This window comes from Vicugna pacos, chromosome 25 (genome assembly GCF_048564905.1).
Source record: "Vicugna pacos chromosome 25, VicPac4, whole genome shotgun sequence".
In the NCBI taxonomy this organism is placed as follows: Eukaryota; Metazoa; Chordata; class Mammalia; order Artiodactyla; family Camelidae; genus Vicugna; species Vicugna pacos.
The window spans coordinates 18471746-18498920 of NC_133011.1; the positions used below are offsets into that span (position 1 = coordinate 18471746).

Here is a 27175-nt window from a genome sequence, read left to right on the forward strand (position 1 = left end):
TCTATACCAGCTTAGGAATTATTAATTTATAATTTTTTCTTTGTCATATTAATTTTAAATTTAAAAATATGTTTTCTAAAGTTAAATCTAATCACAACTCAATATGTTGCTCTGATACTAATATTTCCTAATAGAAAGTACAAATTAATAGCTTCTTACATATGGAATTTTCCAGCCATATTTTGGGTCCATATGCTAGCAATAGCTTTCATTCATTTAATTTTTTGTCTTCTCTTCTCCATGTTTCCTCCCATTCATAAATCTCTACCTTGATTTCACTATACCTTTATTTATGACACTACCTGACCCTGCCCCCTGGTTTATCTGTTTTGTGTCTTCTGATGACCATTCTTTTCTCATTCAGAATATATGCTACAAGGAATTGTCCCCCTAAACAAGACAACAATTTTGATCATCTGTTCATAGATACAGATCCTTAAAGGGAATCTCTGAAAAAAGTGTTCTGTGGACAAATGTGTTTGGAAAAAATTTTTCCGTGTGTTTCTTAATAGAGATTTACAAAGTTACAAATAGTGGCTAATACTTTTTAATGGTATGTGATAAACATTTTATTATATGGTTTAAATTTAATATAATTCAGTTAATGAAGTTTAATTCTCGTGGGGGAAATATTGCTAGAATAAACACAAGTAGTCTGTGCTAGATTCTTAACCCCTATTATGCACATAGCAGAAATTCTGAGATGCTTTGCAGTAACAGAAGCTGTTTAACTTTATTTATAAATCATCATATCCCAAACGTAGGTCATCAAAGAATCTTTGTTTACTATGAAATACCTAGTTACATCCCACACAGCTGTTCGAAAGTACACATACACTCCAAGGAATTCTCTTTTCAAGAATTTTGCCCTATTTAAATACAAGCCAGCAGGGCGTGTGATACGACTTCTCAGAGAGTGGAGTGTTCCGCCACTTTTCAGTAAGCTGTGGGTCCACAGGGGCCCCCATGATTACTTGGATGGTTCTGAACAGGAATAGAATAAATTCACAGGGTTTACTTGGACTTCAGCAAATCCTAAAAGCTAGATACTAATTGATTTCTAATTGTAAGTCAGAAAATACTGTTTAGTGATCTTTGTTCTTATTTAATGTGTTCAGCAAGTGCTTTCATCTTAGGGTCAGTGCACATTTAGAAGCTCCAGGAAATTCCAAGTAGTATTCAAATTTTTGGCCAGGGTTTCATGCATATTGCCTTTCATGGATGTTTCTAGCTTTACTCAGGTTCTCAGAGAAGTGATAAAAGATTGAGTCGCTACTATGTTGGAGCCTCCTATATCTCAAAGTACTTCAGATTCACAAGTGCAGATCTATGAATCTAAAAAATAATCATCATTTAAAACTACCAAGTGACCAAACTGAGCACAATCATAAGAGCTTTTGAAAAATAACAAAATCATGCCTCAGGCCTGACTTTTTGAAAAATAATGCTTCCCAATGGGCATGGGGTTATGATATAGTAATAACATCATATACATGAATTATATTTTATAATAACCTAAAAAAGTGACACATCTTGTATATGGATATAAATTTATTTTTACACTTGGAAGAAAAAATGCATATAAATTCTTATCCTTGATAAGTATAATTTCTTAGCTACAATACTTACGAATGCATTCAGGCTGAATTCCACTCCATGTGAGGTCAGGAAGGCAAGTACGTGTTGTAGACCCTTGGAGAAGGTGTCCTTTTTTGCAATGGAACTGTACAATACTTCCTACCTATAGCAAATTACAGAAAAATAAATGTCTCAATGCAACTTCAAATATGGCAACAAAGAAAACAAGAACATGGATGCGAAAATGCTCTTTAAAGAGATTCTACGTGGTAGAGGCTGGAAGGAAAAGAAACTAAAATCTGATTTAAAGTAAAATTTGGGAAAAAAGACTAAAGAAAAAGTTAGATTTCTTTGTGTACATATTATCATCAAATTTGTGAGTAATCAGTGTGTACATAAGTGCCAAATTTCCTGCCATGGTAATTTGAAGAAAATACATTAAGCCACCAAAAGGCCAGTAAGCTACATATGAATATAAAATAGACAGACAAAGAGTTAGATAAAGATAGGTAAACAAAGATGGATAAAAACAGATATGGAAATAAAGACAACTAACAATATAAGAGGCAAATGAATATAGAAGAGAGTAAAATGCAATATGAGATTGGACACTAAAGTGTTTATGGAAGGTTGTAGTGATAATGGAGAAATACAATGGAAGACATGCAGTTACCACTAAGCTTTTAAGGGATGTAGAATTTAGATAGCTGTATAGAATAATGGTTCTCAAAGTGAAGTTCCTAGACCAGTAACCTCAACAGTACCTAGGAACTTGTTAGAAATGCCCATTCTGGAACCTTAGCCCAGGCTTACTGAATCAGAAACTCTCAGGGTAGGGACTAGCAATCTTGTGTTTTAACAAGCACTCCAGTGATTTTAATGAACACTAAGTTTGAAAATAACTGATAAAAAGATAAGAACATTATGATAAAATGTATAGTGGTTAAAACATACATCATACAGTTTTGGAAAAAAGAGAGTACATTTGATTGGTTAGTGTGGGCTGGGAAGTTGGAGGTAAAGTAGGAAGCAGTGAGATATATAGTAAAAAGAAAACAGATCCCAGTTTTAACTTTTAATATGATCTTACTTGAGTAGGGATATTTCCTCTTTGAGACTTCATTTTTTGTATATAAATAAAGATGATAATATTGTCTTGAGATTTGTTAAGGATTAAATAAAATAGGATAAATAATTCACTCCATCTGGGGATAGAATATAAGTTTTAAATAAATTCTAGCTATAATTATTAGGTCAGAGACATAAATAATAATCAGTCTCTGAAGACTCAAATAGCAAGCTATAACATGTTAATTTTTTAATAAAAATATAAAGTTGCTAAAGCCATCAGAGCAACTAAAATTTGTGTAGAAAATAGTATCTTTGAGAAATTAAACTAGCCATTGTATGGAGAATCCACTAAACAAAAAGAATGATGGACAGTAATTCTAATCATGAGACTTCCATTGCCAGTTTAGGTTTGAGTGGATAGAAGCTTGACTAAGTTGTTGGCAGTGGACCTGGGAAGGAAGTCATTTACTCAAAATATATTAGAAGGAAAAATCATGAGGAGTTATTAAAAGACTAGAGGTGGAGGAGAAGATAAGATATATTTTGTGTCTGCCACTACCCCAGCATTCTGAGTCTGGGAATGTTCAATTGCTGTCTTAGGACTTCTCATATACACTGTGTTTCCTTCCTATTCCCATCTTAATGTGACATAATTTGATTCCAAATTCCATTTGGACCTTGAGACTAGCAAAATCCCGCCATCTCTCATTTTCTAATTATTATCCAGAACTATGCTATACCAGAAACATTCAGTTCCAGTAGTCATTCAATTCCTTCCGGTTATCTCATTATCTCCTCCATGACAGCCTCACCTTTTCATCTAGGAGATCTCTTATCCTTTTAATGCCCCATTTGTCGAGAGTTACTACATTGCTCAACTCCTGGGAGCACTTATCACGCTGTATTCAATATAAACAAAGTCCTTCAAATTGTGTTCCAGGGCATGCATTCACATTTTCCCTGAAGTTGTACAATATGGTGCTACAGATTTTTACTTTCTTAAATTGTCTACATTACTGATAAGGTAGACTTTGCAATTCTGTCCTTTGGTCGAACCGGCTCTACAAAACCGATCACCTCTATCAATCCAGCAATCTGACTTTAGACTAGATCTCAGTTAATGGCCACCATTCACCCATAAATCTCCTTTCATTTAATCAACTGTCAAATAGTGACAATTCTACCTCCTAAATTGTTCTCAAGCTGTTCCCTTATCTCTTTTCCCACATACACATCTTATTTTAGTCCTCAACATTGTTTCTACAGGCTTTGGCTCTCAAATTCTAGCAGATATCTTAATCACCAGTAGGACTTGTCAAAACACAGATAGCTAAGCCCCCTTAGGAATTTCTGACTAGGTAGATCTGGGGGAATCCCCCAAAATAAGGATTTCCACTAAGTTTCCAAGAAATATTGCTGCTGCTGGTCAGGGACCACACTTTGAGAACTATTGTCATAGACAACTGCAATAATCATCTAACTTGTCTCCAGTTCTCCAGTCTTGACCCCGTCGAATTTATTTTCCATGCTAAAGTCAGAGTGACCTATTCAATATGAATGTTTGACTTAATCATTATCCTTCTTAAAATCTTTATTGGCTTGTCACCCATAGGATAGTTACATCGTGTTAGCTTGGCAGATAAAAGCCTCTACAGTGTGATTACTAATCATCTCTCTAGCATCATCATTGACCACTTACTCTTACTCAACTTGTGCTCACATGATATTGAATTTTTGTAGTTCCCTTAATACATGCACATTTTCATGCGAGTCTTCCCTCATGGAATGCCTTTCCCAACTATTTTTTCCTGGACCTTACACTAAAGGACAAAACTTCTAGAAAGCTTTCCCTGCAGCAAACACATTAGGAAAACTGTCTCTTTTATGTGCTCCCTTAGTGTCTTTCAATATTATCAATGTTATCGACCTAGCCTATAAAATAATCTATTCCATCTGACCCACATACCTAAATGGTAGATTCTCTAGGCCAGGGAATGTATGCTATTCACCATAACAGACCGAGAGCTTAGAAAAGTGTCTTGGGAATGTTGGATCCACTGAAGGAATGGGGATTAATAACTTAATATCAAATTATTTGATTAATTTAAAAGATTTAACATATTTATCGGTTTCTTAAAGTGCAGTTATATCCCTTCCAGAGTTTAATTAACATAAGGTTAAATCATTTGTTCTCTGAAGATTACCTTTGGGTTATTTCATCAATTTTATATTAGTAAGGTATAAGAGACATGATGGATTACATAATTTTTTTTTTAATTCTAAGACATTTTCTTCATTCTTGTAATCTTTTCTGAAGTCACAATAAATAACACTTCACTTAACCAGATACTATAGAACTAAAATCTATTTAAAGTTTTTCTATATATTGTTAACATACTTAATAACAAAATTTTTTAACAAATACACATTTACACCAAATATTTAATATAGCTACACTTATACAAATTTGGTAACTGATTTTTATTCAGAATTTGTTATACTCAAATCAATCACCAAAATATCCTCTAAATATTAGTGCATTAAGTAATAATTTTGTTAGTGACAAATTTATTTAACAGTATATTTTACATATCTCTCCATTCTTTTCCAACTTGCCATGGTAAATTACCTTCTGACTATAAGTAATTTCTAATATAAATAATGTAATTTGAATATTTATAGAAAATAAGTAACATCATAAATAATAAAGTTGAAAAAATGGAAGTATATCATATATGCTTAAGATGAGGTACCAGGAGTTTTCACTGGACTGAACATCAATTTTGGCCCTGACCTTCATGAATAAAAAAAATGAATTAAAATGTTTTATGAGTTTGTATTAAAAAAAAGATGTTAATTTTAAATATTGAATTTTACTTTTTTTGTTTTAAAGTTCATGTTAGTATAGTCACCAATTAAAGGCAATAAAACACTATGTAATGTGTCTGCCTCATTCAATGTACTTCTGTACTGATTTCAGTTACAAACTTTAAGTTTGTAATATACTCAAAGGTAGCCTAAATTATGAATTTAACTCCCCAGACAGAATACCTAGGTCAATCCTCTAAAGTCAGGTAGCTAAGAGGCTGTTTGGTTTCTTCAGTGTTAGCTACCTATCTGGGTAATACAATTGCTAATTAAACATTCAATATTAGAGTGAACTATGGGTGCCAAGATGGCTACTGTTGTACCCAGGCATCCTGTATCTATAAAACTGGATGGCCCAGACTTGCTTTTGGAAATAGAAGCCAGAGGACAAAAGGTGCTAACAGATAGTCAGGTACAGTTGATCATGTTATCTTTAGTCAATTATTTCTGTCTTCCTACCCCTCAATCATGGATGCTTTTGTAGTTTCTTTTTCACCTTGTTTTTTTCACCATGGTTATTTTGGTAGGGTTAAATATCTTAGTGTAAAATATCTTGGAATTAAATACCTAACAGTCAGATTAAAAACATTTCATATTTATAATAACTTTATGTAACAAGCTCTAAATCAATATAATGTGTCTTCCAAAGCCCAGAGCTCAGTTTAAAGAGTCATACAGCAGTAAGTGAAATATGCATGTTTGGCGTTTACTCCATAATTAATCTAGACGTTGTATCAATCATTTTTACAACTACTCTCTTTACTATTAATATGTTTTTAGCCAAAAACTGTTCCATTTTGTAATATTTTAGATAAAAGAGAAATTATGGTGAGTACTTTTTTCAACACTAGAGTTTTTGTCATCTCTATCAACAGGTGCTGTACTTTTATATGTTAATAATTACATCAATGCCCAAGAGTCTATTCTATAAATCTTTACAGAAGAGGGGAGTGAACAAATAAACACATTAAAGAGAAAATTAAGAAATGCAGAGTGCCTTTGCATTTTATAGCTTTCCTTCTTCTCTTGTCCTTCCCAGAAGTGGGCTTCTATAGCTATGATTTTACTTAACTCACCACTGGCCACTTGACCAAACCAGAGGTAGATACAAGTTTTGGAACATTTTGACTCTCTCTCTGGAAATCTGAAACTGAGATTGAGACAATTTCTTCCTGTATGTCACTGAGATGTAAATAGAAACAATGCACCATTGGCCTGGCCGTATGGCCAGTCTGCAGAGAGAGAAAATGAAGTAGATAAACATAGAGTAGTAGAAAAGACTGACTACTGTTGTTCAGTTCCTAGATTCTAGGTTTGATTACTTTTACCTATATCCCTTCTCTTGTGGCCTGGGACATACCTGCACACGACTTGAAATGCCTTTAGGTTTAAGTTAGCTCAAAATAGTTTCCCTTACTTGTAAGTAGGAGGTTTTCTCAACCAGTAGAGATGAATTTTCTAGTTATATAAGACCCCATGTATTTGGAATCCACCAACAAACAGATATTAATTAGAATTACATAACTTTTTCATTCTGTTGGCTCTATATAGATTCAGTAAGTATAATTTATATATGAATATATATATAGTACATATACATACATATACACATAACTGCCATACACACATAAGAAAGTTGATGTCCCTAGGCTAATATACTCAATATATTATTTGTAATTTTAATAGAGTTAACATAATTATATTAATTTTACCATATCTGAAATCTAGTTTATTCACATTTATCTAGATAGAACATAATGATCTAATATATGTTTATTAGTTGAATAATATGAATTCAGGGTCAGGTTAACTTTGTGATAATACTATTCAATTATTATAATAGAATCTATAAAATGCAAAGTCAATGATTTTATTCATTTCAGTGGATGACTATTCTAAAGTCAATCTTACTCATTTCCATTTCCATTATCTCAAAGGATATTTACTAGATAGGACTCAGAATCTTCAGAAATCACCTGATTTACTGTATGGCTACTATCATCAGTACTCTGCATTCTATAAGAACACAGTCACTGACTTGCTCTGTGATCAAAGCCAAGTCATGTTCTGATTCAGTTTCTTGGTCTGTATGATGAGGGCTAATGCTGTTTAGCTAACTGTCCATTTTTAAAGATTTAGATCAATTGATAAAAACTTTATGAAGACATGAATCTAAAGCCATTTCTGAAAACACCAATATAATAGAGACATAGACTCTTTTTTTACACTTTTGTATTACCTAGACAGGCCTGAGGCAAACAGGAAGAATTGGAAATGCTATCAAATCAAGTGCATACTGTGCCTGAACTGTAGATAAATGGAAACTATTTTTAGTAACAAAAATATGGCACCTTTGATGAGCACTTCCTTTAGAAATGGGTGTTCTTCAGGTTGATACTGCATTTCACACAAAATAGCACCATTTAAAAACCCTGCAACACAAGGCAACTGGGTAACGTGTAAATTGGCTATTTCCTTTCGGAATCAGTGTGCACTTTGGCTTCCCTTAGGCCCCTGTAATGAAAAGCTTGCTGAATCTCTACATAAGATCTAAATTGGAATAAGAGAGAAAAGAAGTCAGCGAGACGTGACTGGACATGCTAAAGAATTCTCATATAACAATCCAACTATGTGTTGTGGAATTATAGGTTATGGTTAAATTATTTTTTCAGAAATTACATCAATAACAATGTTTAACAATTATTTTAGTAATATATACCTATTATAAGACAAAAATCAGCAGACTCATAGACATAGAATACAAACTTGTGGATGCCAGGGGGACGGCGGGTGGGAAGGGACAGACTAGGATTTCAAAACGTAGAATAGATAAACAAGATTATATTGTGTAGCACAGGGAAATATATACAGGATCTTGTGGTGGCTCACAGCGAAAGAGAATGTGACAATGAATGTACGTATGTTCACGTATAACTGAAAAGTTGTGCTCTACACTGGAATTTGACACAACATTGTAAAATGACTATAACTCAATAAAAAAATGTTAAAAAAAAGACAAAAATCTTTCAGTTTTATTGCCTTATTGAATAACTACATTTATATATTTTCGGTGACTGTCTCAAAAGTCTCTCCTTTATCCTCTTTCATCTACACTTTTCCTCACTGTTCCCACATTTTCCTGCAGAGTTTACTCATTTACTCCCTTGCTTAATTCTTCTCTTACACACTAGCTACTGCTTATAGAGTTTCCTATGCTCACTGCTATCTCCAATTTTTTAATTGTTTTATCCTCATGGTCAGTTTGGCCCCTATATCTTGAAGCATATTTTTCCTTCTCTTAATTTCCTTTTATTTCCACTTTTTTTTTGCCTGTTACCTTTTTTAATGAATGAGTGCAGTATAAGCATGCCTTTTTTTGTTTGCATTAGTAGGATTTGTGCACATGAACCAAAGAAGCCTTTTGATCTAGTTTTATATTAAATGGAAATATTTATTTAAAGTACCCATTTGATAAAATAACTCAGGAAAGAGAAATACAAATACCATATGATCTCACTTATACAGGGAATCTAAAACAAAGCAAAACAAAATAAAAACCTCCAAACTCATATAAAAAATGATCAGATCTGTGGTTACTGCGTGGGGTTGAGGGCCAGGATTGGAGAAAGGTAGTCAAATGTACAAACTTCTAGTTATAAGACAAATAAGTACTAGGGATGTAATATACAGTATTGATGACTACAGTTAACATTGCTGTGTTGTATGTAGGAAAGGTGTTAAAAAATAGGTCCTAATAATTCTTTTCACACAAAAATTTATTTTGCTTTTTCTTTTTACTGTATCTAAATGAGGTAATGGATGCTAATTAAAATTATTGCAGTAATCATTTCACAATATATGTAAGTCAAACCATAGTGTTATATACTTTAAACTTATACAGGATGTATGTCAATTGTATCTCAATAAAACTGGAAAAATACTCACTTGAAATCCGAATGTATTGTTCTGAGATCCATGACGAGGCACCCCTGGGTTTTCACATGAAGTACGGGTGGGTTCTAAAATAAAGTTTTAAAATGTAATATCCCTTTAAAATTTACAATTTTATTTAAATGTATATTTTCTCACATAAAATAATTTTTAAAGATCTGGGGTTTAGTAAAAGGGCCCTGGGTAATAATAACGAGTATGACCTAACAGCATCTCTCCATGGGCAGAGGCCTGCCAATCTTAAAGCAAGAAATTACTGCAGTTTATATGAATTATGCAATTCTTGAACTTTGAACCCTTTTAATATAAAGGTACTTGACATCCAACTAACTCTGTGAATAAAAAGTTAAGGAAAAATGAAGGATGTGAAAGAGGAACACATGCATAAAACATTTGCTCAAGGACTTTGCCAAATTATAATCTCAAGTAGGGTAATACTCCCTTCAAGAAAATAAATTTTTTTCCCAGAAGTAGGACTCAGTTATTAGCATTTTTCACTGACACCTGTAACAGATTCTGGCATAAAAATAGTAGGCTAGTGGTCTCATAGTTGGCTAGCTTATATGACAGGTTAGTTGGTTAGTTACTCGATATGGAATTTAATTTTAGGAGAAAAGGGAACCCTCATACAGTGTCGGTGGGAATGTAAATTGGTGCAGTCACTGTGGAAAACAGTATGAAAGTTTCTCACAAAACTAAAAACAGAACTGTCATATGACCCAGTAATTCCACTCCTGGGTATACATCTAAAAAACAACAAAAAACCCAAAAACCACTAATTTGAAATGATACATGCACCCCAATATTCATAACAGCATTTATAGTTGCCAAAATATGGATGCAACCTGTATGTCCATCAATAGATGAATGAATAAAGAAGATGTGGTATGTATACAACGGAACACTACTCAGCCACAAAAAAGAATAAAATTTTTCCATTTGCAGCAGCATGGATGGACTTAGAGGGTATTATGCCAAGTGAAGTAATTCAGACAGAGAAAGACAAATACTGTATGACATCACTCATATGTGAAATCTAAAAAATACAACAAACCCAGTGAATATAACAAGAAAGAAGAAAATTAACAGATATAGAAAACAAACTAGTGGTTACCAGTAGAGAGAGGGAAGGAAGGAGGGACAAAATAGGCTTAGGGATTAAGTACAAGTTATTTTTTATGTATTAAATAGGCTACAAGAATATATTGTACAACACGGGGAATATAGCTAATATTTTATAGTAACTATAGATGGAGGATAATCTTTAAAAATTGTGAATCACTATACTGTATACCTATAACTTACATGATTCTGTACATGAATTATACTTTAATTATAAAAGACAACAACAAATAAAATTATTTTAGGATTACAGAAATATACTTAGAGCCATTTTGAAATCAGTTATACCTTTTTTATAGTTTTGAAGCAAGTTTAATTTCATTTGAATATGGTTTCTTAACTATAAAGATCTACACAAATGTTAGTACTTGATGCTATTGATCTGAAAGCTTTTTTCTTCCTCATTTTACTGATAGATAGGAGAACTATTTGAAGTGTTAATTCTAGAAGTTTTAAGTACTAAAAATTTGTTAAATTTTAACAATATTAATTTTCAGCACCTTCCAATTGCTTCTATATTTTACATTTATTTTTCATATTTGGCCAACTAAAGCTTATAGGATAAAGAAAACCATTAAATGTCACTACTATCTATTAATTCCAAAATTACTGAACATTATCAATATTTGACTAGTGTTACCTATACAGTGAGGTGATGAACCACTCCAAGTGCCATCTGCCTGACATATTCTGGTGCTTGATCCCACTAATATGAACGGAGGGTTGCAGCTGAATGAAACCTCTGACTGGTATATAAAGCTTTTGCCTTCTCTTTTTCCTTGGGCGGGTATACCAGGGTCACCACAGAACTTTGCTGGAAGTGGAAAGAAAGACAATTATACAATGACTTAGATTCATCAGAATAAACAGTTTAGAAAAATGATGAAAATAACTGGACTATTGCACAAAAGTGACATGCCATCTATGTTAATCTACCCCAATTAATTTTTTATGTTAATCTATTCCCAATGAAAAATTTTTTAGCTTTTGTCTGCATGAATAAATGCTGACTGCTCAACTCAGCATATTAAAAAATTAGTGTGATTAAACATTTTCCACCCAGTAGACCACCTTAACAATTGTAGATTTCTTGTATTTCTTTTGATGATATTAACCAGAAACAAATTATATATTTGTATATACAGGCTGCAAATTTGGAGTGTATTCTTGAAAAGGCATGTGATTCACAGATAGCTCTCTCAGAAAGAAACAACCCATAATGGTTCTAGGATATACTCTCCAGATTGCTCTGTATTTTTTTATGTATATAAAAGATGAAGTTATCCATTTTGTTGATACTCAGGCCACCTATCCCTCTTCAAAATATTGTAGGGGGTTTTTGAGTGCTTTCTTTTTTTTTTTTAAGAAGGCCATCAGAATCCAAATCCATACTGAAGAGATCAATTTGACAGTATTTCTACACAAGGTGATTACATGATTTTATTCAACATATATATTTAACTACTAAAAATCAGATACTATTCTAGGTAATTTTAGGTACTTGGACTTAATTGGTAAACAAACTAAGGTTCCTGCACTTGTGGAGTTCATGCTTATGTGAAGAAAGCAAACAAACAATAAACATAATAAGTAAAGAAGTATGTGGGAAGGTAGTAAGTCTTATGGGGGAAAAACACTGCGGGAGGAGGAGATTAAGGAGGGTGTGGGTATTGACATGATAGATGGTGAGGCGCGGTAGTGGATTTTAACAATGTGGCAAGGGTGTCTTTCACTGAGAAAAGATTTGGAGAACAAGAATCATTCAGCCATGCTGATATCCAAAGGAAGATCATTCCAGAAGAAGAAACAGCATTACCAAAGCCCTGTGCTGAGTCTGATCTAGCATTCTGGAAGAAGAAGGTGGCCAGTGAGGCTGACACAGAGTGAGCGTGCAGAAATGTAACAGGGGATGAGAGTAGATGGCTTTAAATCTAGCAGATAAGTGAAGCAAAGTACATATAGCATTTGCTTTCAATTTTTCATTGTAGTAAAAAATACAAAACATGTAATTCACCATTCTAACTATGTTTAAGTATACTCAATTTTTAAATTTGAAGATTCAGCACCTGAAAGCTTATTTCCCTATAAAGCAGAGACAACCAAACATTTTTCAGTATAACTGCAGCCTTAAGAGGGTTATAGGTTGAATGAACATAAAATGCATCATCTAAACCAGATGTTTTTGAGAGTAAAAGGGGGATTAACTGGATAGGACATCCACTAGGATAACAAGAATAAACAAGAAACGCTCCAGGCAACCTGGAATAAATGAATACCTTAATTATAGAATACCTTAGTCTCAAGCTCAATGTTCAAAGAAAGACCTTCCCTGAAATTCAAGACTCTAGGAGAAATTTGGATTTTTAAAATTCTTTTTGGAAACTTTTTTTAAAAAATTTTATTTGTTTATTTTTACAGGGAGGTAATTAGGTTTACTTATGTGTATATTTATTTTTTAGAGGAGGTACTGGGGATTGAACCCAGGACCTTGTGCATGCTAAGCATGCACCCTACCACTTGAGCTATGCCCTCCCCCTCTTTTGCTTTTATTAAAATTAAAAGTAATCATAAAGTAAATATTTAAACAAAATAAACTGGGGAAATTTTCAGAGTAAAGTGACACATGTAAAATAAACATTTATTTATTGTGTTTTGTTTTAATTTTTCTTAGATATAATTAAGCCTCAGTGCTACTTGGTATCCGAGCACTTCTAGCAATGTAATGTCAAACCCCACAGGCCAGGGTCCTTGGCTTACTAGTCTTTGTACCTCAAACACATATTATACCCAATGGATATTTCCTCAGTGAAAATTATCAGTGGGTATTTCAGCTTTAGCAATCATTTCTATCACTAAGTTGTTTCATAATCTACTTCTAAAGTGTTTCTCTTTCATATTTCTGCTGAGTCATTCATCTCAGAATCTTATCTTTATTCAACAACAAGAAAGGAGGAGAGATGCAACCTCATGAACTCCTCAGTTCTCCCTCCAAGTCCCCCATCATTCCACCCATTTTCTATCTTTAGATTTTCTTGTACTAAACCAACCTATTGGTGTCAGGTTTAGAGGCTTAGGACACAGGGCTTATTTTCAAAAGGCTTTAGTAAACAATGACATGACTTTACGATAAAAAGGCATAGTTTGAACAGAATTGAAGAGAAAAGTTGTTCTCTTTATTAAATACCTAAAACGAATGACTTTGGCTATTCAATGAATAAGAGAAGTGTCTTTTAAGTCAGACTTCTCTGGTAACATGACCTTAGGCCATACAATAATGTAGATGGTCCCCTAAACAATGGCAGACTTAAACAGTGTCCATACAATTTGACCTCTCTCTCTGAGCTCAAGTGTCATTATCTATTAAAATGTCATGACTAAACATACTTACCTAGGAGTTCTGTTATGTGTAGTAAAAATAATAAATGTAAAGCAATTGGTACAAAGTTAGCCTTATTATATTTGGATATTTATTATAATTTAAATGTCAATAGTAAGTGTTTTATTACATTTGCATTTAAAAGAACTAAAAATAAAACATTATATCAAGAAACTTCTTAATTGAGATTTTTTCATTCATATCAAACTTTATCATAAACTCATCTCTGTGATATCTCTTTGTCTCTATCTATTCTGAAGTAGCCATAGAATATCTAATCTCATTTAGAACACATTGATCTTTTCTAAGATGATCCTCATCATGAATCAGAATTTTAAGGGCCAATTTTTATGACATCAACCTTGAGGCACTGGAACACACTTATCTAATAAATCATATTACCAAGAGGGAGCTTCTTTAAATGTTGCATAAATTTCATTCCAAGAGACCAAAACTACAGAAGTACATTAGTTTTATCTTGCATGCTCAATATAATTGCTTAGTAATATGTCTCTGTAGCAAGTATGATATGAATGATTTGATGAGCCAGAAAAATGGTGGTATTCATGCCAAGTATTTCCAATCACTTAATAGGAAGCTCTTCAAATAAACGATGCCAAAGTATCCCTAATAACTGTCTTCAGTTATTCATCATAGTTCTGTACTATGTATATTAAATATATATTTATTTTATACTAAAATATGTGATTCATTCAAAAGAATATATATGTATATATACACACATATATACACCCACGCAAATACCACTATATTATAAAATGACTATTCATGAATGCAACATCCTCTCAAGAAACTGAAAATTTCCAATACTGTTGAAAGTCCTTGTGAGCCTTTTCCCAGATAACAGTCCTTTACTCCGTCCTGGATGACAGACCTTCTTTAAACCTGAATTCTACATTTCTCATTTCCATACATTTCTTGAGAATGTTACAGCAGTCATACACAGACCTAAGCACTGAATTGTTTAGTTTCACCACTAAAACAGTGCTGATATTAATATTCTTGTACATGTCACCTTATGCACATGTATTAAAAATCTGTGTAGGGCATATCTCCAGGAATATGATTTCTAGGCCACAGCCTTTGCACAGCTTTAACTTTACTATGTAATAGCAATGGGTTTTAAAAATGGTTGTGTCAATTTACAAATCCACTATGTGTATAAAAGGTTACACTTTTATACTCTACATCCTCAACCACAGGATATTGTCAAACCGTTTTATTTCAGTTCTGTGATTAAGAATTAGCTATCCATGACTTCTGTCCATTTTTTGTTGTTTCATCTTTTCTGTTTCAGGAAATCTTTATATAGTCTCTATATTATTATTATTTTTCATGCATTAGATTATATTATCTAAGTTTGTGATGGACCTTTTGATAATAAAAAAATAAAATTTATAATGTAGCTTATTTTTTCCACTTTTTCAGTTATGGGTGGAGCTTTTGCATCTTGTTTTAAGATATCCTTCCTTATGCCAAGAACACTTTGACAGTCTTTTAATCTTTTAAACTTTTATATTTAAGTTCCTAATGAATTTGACATTGATTTATTATTTGGTGCAAGACAAAGATTATGTCTGTCTGTCTGTGTGTCTGTGTGTGAATTAACTGCCTTGTTGAATTAATTGAAATGTCTATTTTTTCCCCCACTGATTTATTCTGTAATGTATCAAGTGTCAATAAATCGTTCCATGCGCTCTATTTTCTAACACTGGTTTACTTGCTATCCCTGCACCTACAGAATGCTGTCTTAATTACTGTAGCATTCTAAGTTTCGTATCTGCCAAGGACTGTACTACATGCCAGAGACAGGTAGTGAACAAAAACAAAAACCTTCAAGGAACATAAACTTGCACGGAGGACATTGCCCCCAAACTAAAACAAAAACAAAAACAACAAGATAAGTAAAATGTACAGTGTACTTGCAAACACAGTGGTTTAGCCTAAAATTAGTCAGAGCAGAAGGAATATAATGGTTGGATTGCATTAAAAATAGCTACATATAGTAAATACTGATTTCTAGTTGAATTTCTATTATGCATGGGAAAGAGCTTAACAATCTCATATTTGTTCAAGCAAAATTTGAAAAATTTATTTAACAGGTGTATTGCCAATAAAGTAGCTCTAAAAGGTGAAAATGGGAAAATATAATTTAACTATGAAAATTATACTTACGTAAGCACTGTGGTACTTCTCCACTCCAGGTACCATTCCCTACACAGGTCAAAACAGCAGGAAAGGATAGTTCATAGCCTGGAGAACAGATGTAGCTAATACTAAAGCCCCAGTCGAAATTTGTTCCTTCCAACCTTCCATTAGAGATCTGGGGAGGAGTTGGGCAGGTAACAGCTGCAATTATATTAAAAGCAATTAGACACAGCTGTTGAAATATCCTGAGCGTTAAAAAAAATAAATATCATTAGAAGCAGCATATGTGCTAATTTAACCTTTTGGAGGACAATATGGTGTGACATGTTTTATTCTCCTGGTAGTATTCCTGAAACATCCTTGGAATTAATTCCTCTAGGATGCTACTACTTCTTGGCAACATAATGGCTACTGGTTGTCAGAGATTCTCTTACAAAATAACAAGCTGCCTGACATTGAAGGGAAGGCAAATAGAGGGTGACCTTCTACTGATAAATTATTGGTTGCATATAAAATTATTTTCCTGTGACCTTTAGACAGTCTGAAGAGCAGGGTGTTTGGTTATATACAGTGTCAGCATTGTAGCAAGGCATTTGGGAGTAATTCTGTGACATTTTCGAAAATACAGATCATGTAGCTCATTAAAATATACAAACTGGTTCTATTAACCACTTAGATTCATACACTAAAACTTATTGTAGGGTTTTTAAAGGCATTATAAAAATTGTAAACATTCTTTTTAGAAATATTTTAGTTGTCCTCAAGTAAGGATGGGTTGGATAAGGTGACAGAGATGAAGGGAAAAAGGGGGGTGGTACCAATTACAAAATCTAAAAATGAGGAATGATTTTATTTTGATGATGAGTAACATATATAAATAACTTTTTGGAGTTTTATAACATTGTCATTATCAGAATCAATAACATATGAAATAATTTCTAAAATATAAAATGTGTGTTCATGTATTTTCATATACTAACTGTATAAACATAGTGATCCAATTAGGAAACTATGTAATCAGGAAGAAAAGGACACACACTGGAATTATTCTTTGTTTTAGATTATATCAGGGAGTATTACAGGGACAATTCATAGCCATTTAGAGAGGAACCTGAATGAGAAATTTCGATAATTAAAATAAGTATTATTATAAAATAATACAAATTGTCTGACATTGCATCTACAGTATTCTACAAGCAATCAAAAATTAGCAAAAAATAGAAAACATTTCCAATGGAAAAACAAATAGCATAAAGTAGATACAATGTTTTACTGAAATATTTTAAAATCCTATATATTATTATCTACATGATTTAAAAATATAAAATACAGCACTCGTTTTGGTATCAGAAAAAAAATGTGAAACACTACCCAAAAAACTATTTAAATTTATATATTAAATTTGCATATTAATAAAGGATATATTGAAGAAATGATTATCATACCTCTACAAGTTGGCATTACTCCACTCCACGTGCCATTAGTTGTACAAGTCCTGATTCTGGAACCATTCAATTCCATTGTATAGCCTGGCTGGCACATGTAAGAAACATTTTGTCCAACCACATAATCATCTCCATATCTCAGTCCATTGGCTGGTATACCTGGGTCTCCACAACTGATTACTAGCAATATTGGATTAGAAGAGCAGATGGTTAATGTGGCATGTATTTAATGGAGAGGAATAGTAAGCATATGGCATACTCAATATATAAGTAGGGAAAATTAGTTATCATGTTCATTTTAATGATAAAACATAAGCGTACTTAAACCACATACTGGCAATTCCTGATTATAATCGGTTAGTTACTTATTACAGATTCTATACATATGGTTCAGAACCTGTCCTTTAAACTCTGGAAAGGCGGGGTTAATATGATACGATGTTGTAAGGAATTCTGATGTGGTAATCTCTTTTAATCTGAATCAAATGATCATGGAGAAGCCATCCAATAGAATCAGTATTTCTAACAAAATATTTAAAATCTATATTCCTATATATGGCTACTGAAATCTCTAATTTATCAGGTTTGCTGGACTGAGAGCATATTTTCTGCAGTGTCATTCAAATGGATATTACAATAGTTTTTAATTCAAACAATGCTAGGTACAAAAATAATTTTTATTGAACAAATTAAAGGATGAGTACATTAAAAATGTGAATTTTTCACCTACAAGGCAAGATACATAACTTGTGGGCCCAGCGAAAAGTTAAAATGCCATAGCTAGGGATAGAGAAATCAGTTTCCCATTTCCAGTATCTCATTGCCAGCCCAAGTGAAAGGACAACCCCCAATAAATTTCAACCTCCTTTCAGGAATGTGTTTGTTTCCTGGATTGGGGGTGAGTGAGAGGCCTCTTGTCAACTGCTTGCTTAATATGCCCTGTTACTGCCAGTGCAGGACAGGATTAGCTGCTGCCCTGCTATGCCCCAAGACCCATAAATACAACCACCCATGCTTGCACCCAGACCCCCACAAAGGAGTGGAGGACAAGGGTGCAATGTGAGCCTCCTTCTGCTGATGACACGATGGACTAGCTGGGCAGAGCGCATCAGTGGCCCAGGACAGGGGTGGGAATGAGAAGGTCAGACAGGGCCAGAGGCACCAGGTGGTGGGGAGCTAAAGGTTTACAACCCATCTAGAAAGACAGAGAGAGAGGGAGGCAGACTGCACATGAGCAGAGCCTCCAAACCCTTAGTACATGCTCCACTGTCCTAGTGTACTTCAATTACAAAACACGAATTCAATGAATAAATCATTAAGAATTTTGAGATAGCAATCACAGAGCTTTAAACCCCAATATCAGGACTCTTTTGGGCACAAGTTTCTATCAATTGTATTGGTTCATAAAGTCGGCTCAAATTATATATATATACATAGTATTGTCATTTATGATGCCACACAAAAACTTTCAAGACTTGACACAGCACAGAAAACAGAATTAAATTTAAATATGGCATTTGAGAACAGGGCATAGCAGAGATCATATATAAACCAATAAAGCACTTGCTGTTTTGAGGAATGTGATTTAAGCATGTTGGCTAAACACATTCTGGAGGCTAAGAATAAAAGGAAAACACAGAAGGTTTCTTTTCCTTTTCTGTTGACAAAAAATGTGACATACTTGCTGCTTAGTATCTTTGTTTGCCTTTTGAAGTTTTTTTCATAAAAAGACAAACAATTTTACCAGGTAAATCTGGGCTATAGTGTCTCATTTTTATTTTTAATTAATATTTCCCAGTTTGGGGGAAGTCTAGGGTTAAAGACTAAAAATAGTTTAAGACATGGAAGACCCTAATGGCTATTAAATTACATTATATTTATTAAATTATATTAAACATTATGAATGTCAAGTTTTCTTCCTTATTATTCTAATGTGTTGAGCCTAAGAAGTTTTAAGACCACGAATAATGACATTTAAAGAACAATATTCATGACACTCCACCGGCTAATCCTCAGAGCTCTCAATAGTTTTCTGAAATCACACTCACTGAGTGTTTCCATCTAACTCCTAACAAGTTCTGTATACAGGATAATTTTTGTTCTTCTAATTATTGATGAGGAAAATATTTTTAAGTTATACAACTGAGTTATACAAATCCTGCTTATTTATCAAGAAGATGTCATTCCTTTTTGCAGTTTTAAAATTCGTAATCATATAGCAATGAGTTTAAGCCTTCAATTTATTTTGTTTTATTTTACTTTAAGTTATTTTATATTTTTAATCTATAGATTAAAAATTAAGAATGAGGAGAGTTAAAGAGAACAGCTATACATTGTTGTTTTCTGGACAGCGCTTTATAGATTGACTTAGAATTCTGGCAAGAAAGAACAACTAACCCAGCGGTAAGGCACATGAGTTGAGATGTAACCACCAAAAGAGAGGACAGAGGGTTTATTTCAGCGCAGCACTGAGGAAGAGTTCTGCATATCTTGGCAGCATCATGAATGAAATGCCTGATAACAACAGCTTCAGAAGGATATGTCTGGTGGCTTCCTAATGAAGCAAGGGCCAGTCAAAGAGGCAGTTTCCAATAGCAACAGTCTTTGTAAAGAGCACCTGCTCCACAAGTCAGTTCATTCACCACCAGCTTGTTCTTAGCAAGAAAAAGAGGCTTTCGTTTTTTTTTTTTCCTAGCTAATCCTTAAAATAGTAGCTCTTTAGGGCTTTACCCTAAAATTCAGTGACATCAGTGCGTAATAATAGGGTGCTGTTGCTGAATTCAAGAAAATCTTTCTTAAGGTCACCAAAATCCTTAATACACAGCACAAATGCACACACGTGCACGGGCACAACACACGCACACACCAATAACCTCCATGAAGACTGTTATTTTGTCTCTTTTCTACACAGTTGTATGCTCTGAGCCTAATCTAGTGCATGAGTCACTGTAAGAGATTAAGTAAATATTTGTTTAAAGAATAAATGAGTGAACGAGTGTGTATGGAATGGTTAAATAGCTCAAATTCTTAAAATCACATAAATTGTTTCAAAGGTTTGAATCTGGTTTCTTGGTAGCTCCTATCATGTGATGCCCACTTGGCATAATTTATGATAAATCTAAGTATGTAACTTCTGTACTAAATATAAAGCACAACTGAGGTAATTCTAGTCAATTTATGCATTTCAAAACTTTCTCTTTTAACTTCTTAAACAAGCATGCATTTTAAATAAAATAGAATCACATTACCCACACTTATACAACAGAATTTATTTTTTACTCAATATCTAATGAATATTTTTACATGTTAATACATACCAATCCATGTAACTTGTTTTTAATGACAGAATATTCCTTTACATGGATATACATGGAATATGATTTATGTAACCTGTGACTGACATTTGAATTATTCCACTGTTTTCCTACTAGACACAATGCAGCAATGGACATCCTTGCTTGGCATTATTACACATGTGCTTTGCTGGGTTTCAAGTCCAGAACAGAGTTCTACTATAGCAGAATGAAGTTCCAGAAAGTCAAATCATTTCCCTGGTAGCACTTCTGATTCTACACAATTTCCCAATGCCAAAGTTAGTTTCCTTCTTGTATCACAGTAAGGTAAGTTTTCTCAACCTTAACGCTGACACTATTGACATTTGGGAACAATTAATTCTTGGCTGCTTTATGCAGTAAGGATGTTTAACACTGACCTCTATCTGCTAGATACCAAGAGCACACTCCACTCACCTGCACCGTCAAAACCAAATACATCTCCAGACATTTGGCAAAATCACCCCTGTTTGAGAACCACTGCACTGAAGGATAGCTCTTCCTCCTTAAGAAGACTTAGATGACTTTTTAGCTTCACTTGCCCCAGTTTCATGCTGGAATAGTTCCCCTCTTTATCTTGTGTGAGACTAGCCCATCGCCTTGACCTATCTTCTACAAGAAAAAAAAATCTTCGAGAGTTTGCAGGTTGGTAAAAAGAAAAAAAAGACTGGGTAAAGACCAATGGCTGGTTATTTGGAACAAAGTCTTAGTTTCATTTATCACTGGATATGATTAACTACACTGTCCTTGGCCCAAATGTCAAGACTTGCCTGATGTAGGGCATTGATCATGCTGGAAGCAGAAGTCCTGGTAGGTTATGAAAAATCCCAAGAAATAAATGAACATATATTTCTTTTTAGACCTGACAACCATTCCTTCCTTGACAAGCCCTGTCCTGGAACAGACTGTATCTTCTTCCAAAAACCCTATGTGCTCTTGGTACCAGAGGTGGTCTGCCGGTTAGACCTTGTGAAAGGCATGGGGATCCATACAATTAATATCTTGAAGGATTTCTGTGCTGACCAAAAAAAAAAAAATGTTTATAGTGAGTATTTACTTGTGCTTAGTTTTTAGATCTTCTCTCTCAGTCTGAACATTACAGATGGGAACTTCACCAAATTTTGTTTATTTTTTTACTGAGGATAGTCAGTTTACAATGTTGTGTCAGTTTCTGGTGTACAGCACAATGCTTCAGTCATACGTGAATATACAGATATTCATTTTTCCTATTCTTTTTCACCATAAGCTACAACTAGATATTGAATATATTTCCTTGTGCTATACAGTATAAACTTGTGTATCTATTTTATATATACCAGTCAGTATCTGCAAATCTCAAACTCCCAGTCAAATTTTAAGATCAGGACACTGTTAAAAGCTTCCTAGTATTGTGGCTAGTTATCTTTCCTTTCCAGCTTGGTTTAGTTCTGTGGGTTTTTCTTAACATCTGTAACTCCTCTGCCAAAGTGTTCATGAGACTTGAATCCATGATATCTATCTTATCATATATGGTTTTACTCACCCACAAGAAAACTAGTTATTTTGGGGTAACTTAACACTCAGCACTGGCTGTGGGTCTGATAAAGACCTGTCTGGAGATGCAGAAGGATAGATGTAGAGAAGAGGGAAGAGTTTCTGCTTTTGAGGCATACTTCCAGAGAAAGATTTATTAAATGTGCAATTTCTCAGCTCATCTATAATCTGAAGCTGGTGAATATTAGCAGTTAGAATTTATGTGAGTAATATTTTTCCCTTTCCCCAGTATCTGTACTCAGATTAGATATGAGGAAGAAAAGTAGGGGCATCACCATTATTATTAACTTAAGTTTATTCCAAAAATGTTTCCTGAAGTCATGAAAATGGACAAGGTAAATCACAGCAGACATATCTACATGTGATCAGACAGAAGATTTTAAAGAACAGAAAAACTGTGTGTGTGTGTGTGTGTTTTGCTGCTGGGCAATCAAGCAAATAAAAGGTATATTTGCAAATCACCCTGGTGGGAAATTCTCAAAGGGCAAAAGTGCTTGAAATGCCAAAGCTACTTCATCACCTGTGAAATATTAGAGACCAGGGATTTACCTTACTGAGCACTTTATTCTCAGTTCCTGGCAAAGTGCCCAATTATAGTAGGTCCTGAATAAATTATTTTTTACTAACTGGATCCATAAGTCATCCAATTATAGTAAATACCGAGTTCTCTTACTTTTTCATTTATAGTATATTTGAAATATAGTTCTATACTATAATAAGTTAAAAATTATATAATATTCTAAAAATTGGATCACTCCTCTGATTATCACTATGCAGGAGGAACTGGTGGCCTAAGGATGGCTGGTCTAGGGGGAGTGTTGAAACACTTAAAGTGACCAAAATTTTGTTTTAAAGAAGGAAAAATCCAAATAGAATTCAATTCTTTATATCTTACTTTTATCCAAGCATTGCAAATGGATAATTTATTCAACTATATTTAAATGCTTCTATTTTTTCTAAAGGGCTTTTATTAATTCTTCCCTATTCAAATCATCCTATATTGAAACATCTGTTATAAATATCAGTCTTGTTGGTTTTATCTCTTTTAATTGAAATTGTCCTGAATCTAGCAGATCCCCCTCTTCAGTTATTACATATGTAATTCAGCAGTACTCCCCCTCATTTATTTTGACTCATCACACTGAAATATTTAATCTCTTTCAAGATTTGCAGATTTATTATTGACTTATATTTGTACTGTATGTTTGAACACTGATCTTAAGATAAACAAAAAATTATTGATAAGCTATATAGAGAAAACTGCAATTTTAAGTGGAAAATATTGTTGAGCAAAAACAAATTTTACAAGTGGTCATCTCATTAAAAAATGATATAACTGAAGAACTGAAATTGGTCAAGTGCAGAAAAATTGGAAAAGTTGGAGAGGAATAGGCTATACATTAAAAGAACATTTCTATATGTCTTATAAGCAATGTCCTATATTTCTTTCATGTCAAATATATTTGACCACTGTAGTGTAAACAGGAAACAAAGAAAACAGAAAGGAGACAAAATACAAAAAGAGATAATGAAGTGAACCTGAGAACATTGCTTCCTGAGTCAAACAGACTTGGGTTTAAATCTTAGATACTACATTTACTAGCTGTGTTATCATGGGAAAGAAAGTTATATTTTTCTCTGTAAGGTATTATTTCTTCAAATATGAAATAAAAGCATAATAGTATATACTTTATAGATTTCTTACGAGAACTAAGTGAGAGAATTTGTGTAAAGCACTTAACACAACTCCACAAATGGTAAATACTCAATGACAAATATTATTCTTAATAAATAAAACTAATAACACTTTGAATGGAGAGAAAAAAAAGGGAATGTTTTATATTATTAAGATGGGTTTTCCAAAAATTGGAATCAGGAATTTGGTTTGGAAATTTACTCCAATATTTTAATTTTTTTCACACCTAATTTATTCTGAATTCATATTTAGGTCCTTGGATATAGGTAACTAGAAAAATAGTGCCTAGAAAAGGTATTAAATAAAAATTCACTAGAAATACATTTTATTTGAATTTAACATCTCTGGTATGTATAAGAAATAAATTCAGCAAATGGGAAATTTCATCCATTTAGATGGTAGGAATAACTGTTTAGTGATGAGCAGTCAATAAGTCAGTTAAATGACATGGTACCTCAGTATCCTGACCCATGCATGTAAATCTATGACACAATCTCTTGCAGTTCCATAAATTACATGATTCTATCAATCATATATTTAAATTAACTTTCACTGAATATTAATGAGAAGGACTCTGAAACACTGGTTCTAATTAACTGATCACTACATATGAAAGTTTTCAGTATGTTAGATTCTTTAATTACAGAAGTTTAATCTGTTTTAATTTCCACTGAAACTTCTCTCTGTATTCCTTTTTTGAGAATACTTTTATTTTTGCTTTTGGTTTGGTTTGCTACTGAGGTGTTAGCAATTTTTTTGCCTATAAAGTAAATCAACTGCTAAATTCTCAGTCTTTAGTTTAAGCAATTCAGCATCTAAAAGTTAATGCTTGAAATACCTTAACACAATATTTCTCCTTGAAGAATTGACATAAAAAAGAGACTTTCATTATAATTTTGATATGTTATTTGCTACTGGTCTGTCTTGAATTGAATGTTTTATTACTTAGTTAAAAATTCCGAAGGAAAAACAAAGACAATTCAGTAAAAACAACAACAACAACAAAAGATGTAATTTTCAATCTCTAGAATTAGGGTATGTTTACTTGTTTATCTTTACTTTGATAAAATTGGAAAACATCTTGAATAAAAGAGTTAGGTATTTATCCATGAATAAATGAAATTGCTATTCAATGTGGACAAAAGTGCCACTCAGCAGATTTCCTTTATGCTGAATATATTCATTATTTAAGTCTTTTACATAACTGTATATTGAAAACATACTATATACCAGTAACCAAGTGCTATTTATAAAATTACAAGCCCTCTCTGCAAGTATTTTGAAACGGAGTGGAATGGTAATCATGCATACTAGTAGCTAAAATAAAATTCATATGAGATATTTAAGTCAGTCAATAACTATTTACTCAGTCACACTTAAGTATCGGGTGCTGGGGTCCACCCAAGAGGATCGACGAGATAAAACAGCCCCGGTTACTACTGTCCTATGAAGTTTACAGTTTAGTGGTATAAGGAATTACCATAAAAGGATTTTGTAGTATAGAGAGATGAGTTTTAGCCAAAAAATGACTTGAGGATGAAGTGTCCTGAGAAGGCTGTTGCCAAATGTGTCATTAGAGCTAATATTTACAGGGTACTGGGTAAGAGTTTTAAAGGGTCAGATGGGGTGGTGCAGTATGGAAACATTACAGTATATTTCTTAATTGTTAGCTTACTCACTATTACAACATTGAGACATTTTCAAAACAAGTGGGAGAACTTCTTCAAGGTGGAGAAAAAAGGAAGAATTGGCTCTCAATTTGAAACAACAAAAACAAGCAAACAAACAGAAAACCAGGTGTCTTCAGGAAGCAAAGCACAGTGATCCTTGAGTGACAGGAAACACTCCTATGAGTCCTATGATTGCCCTGTCTTACTGCCTTAAGAGAGGGATAGGGAACAGACAGAAGGACTTCATGCAGAGTCCAGCTGACTCCCTGAGTTGAAAAGATGGATTGGACTAGAGAGAAGAAAGTGGATAGACTTTGTCAGACAAAGTAAAAAAGAGAACATGCCCAGGGAGAGATCTCTGGAGACCTAGGGAGAAAACTCCTTGGGTATTCACCAAGTACTTACACAGCCATAGGAAGACTGCTCAAGGTGGAGTAAATAACTACCCCAAAGATCAGAGGTAACAATATCTGGCACTGACATAGGGCCAGGAATATTACTTATTACTGACTCAAACCAACAACTGGGAAATATTTTGCTATTACAGGTTTTGCTGATATGTTCTATTTAGTGCTTATTTCAACAACCTTTCAGCCATAGTTTGACTTCAGCTTCGAAGAGACATAATACACAAAGGGTATCTCAACAGCCCTGTCACCACACTCAATGTTTGCAGGCAAGATTTTAACTACAACCATCTTTCTCCAGAATCACAAATATGACATGGCATTCCTTTGATGACATCCTCCTCTGAGTTGATTCATTTCAGCCATTCATTCAGGAAATACAAATACTCACAAAGGCGCTAAGGGGAAAAAGGAAGGGGATGGATCGCTGGCGCACACATAGTATAAGGCCTATCTTCTAAGCAAATTTCTGGGAATTCTTAGGTCAGCCAAGAGCTACTCCACCAAAGATACTGTCAAGAACTGTTGTTTCTCAGCAGCATTAAAATAAGCTGAACACCTTTTTGGGTCCGGAAAGCAACATGTTCTTCACTTACCAATTTTACTTAAGCCCATTTATGTTTATATTTACAAATAGGCCTACTTTTAATGAGGGCCCCTATAGCAAAAGTATACTCTGTCCAAATTGCAATATACAAGGCACTCCCATTAGTCTCTCAAGAGCCTATTTCACTACAGAGGCTAAAGCACCTTCTCATGACTCCTCGAGTCTCTGAACACATCTTAAAACAGCTCTTCTTTTAAAACATTTCATGACTTACATAATGCCACTACAGTTCTTCTTAATAAATATAAGCAACCATGATTTTCCAATGGATATATTATTGCTGGTTAAATTTTATTTTATTGTATATATGTATTAGTTTGTGTAGAGAAATTAAAATATATTAAAAAAAA

The 27175-nt window shown here is 33.5% G+C and overlaps 1 protein-coding gene across 3 annotated transcripts in view; it reads right to left on the reverse strand.

Annotated features, from left to right (window-relative positions):
• CSMD3 (CUB and Sushi multiple domains 3) overlaps window positions 1-27175 on the reverse strand; it is a 1005695-nt gene that overhangs the window by 21353 nt on the left and 957167 nt on the right. For all 3 annotated transcript variants that reach the window (XM_031691263.2, XM_072949624.1, XM_072949623.1), the window contains 5 exons: window positions 17581-17760; window positions 16163-16336; window positions 11231-11404; window positions 9463-9536; window positions 1630-1741 (listed from right to left, as the gene is read on the reverse strand). In XM_031691263.2, the coding sequence (XP_031547123.1) occupies window positions 1630-1741; window positions 9463-9536; window positions 11231-11404; window positions 16163-16336; window positions 17581-17760 (714 nt within the window). The remainder of the gene's footprint in view (window positions 1-1629; window positions 1742-9462; window positions 9537-11230; window positions 11405-16162; window positions 16337-17580; window positions 17761-27175) is intronic.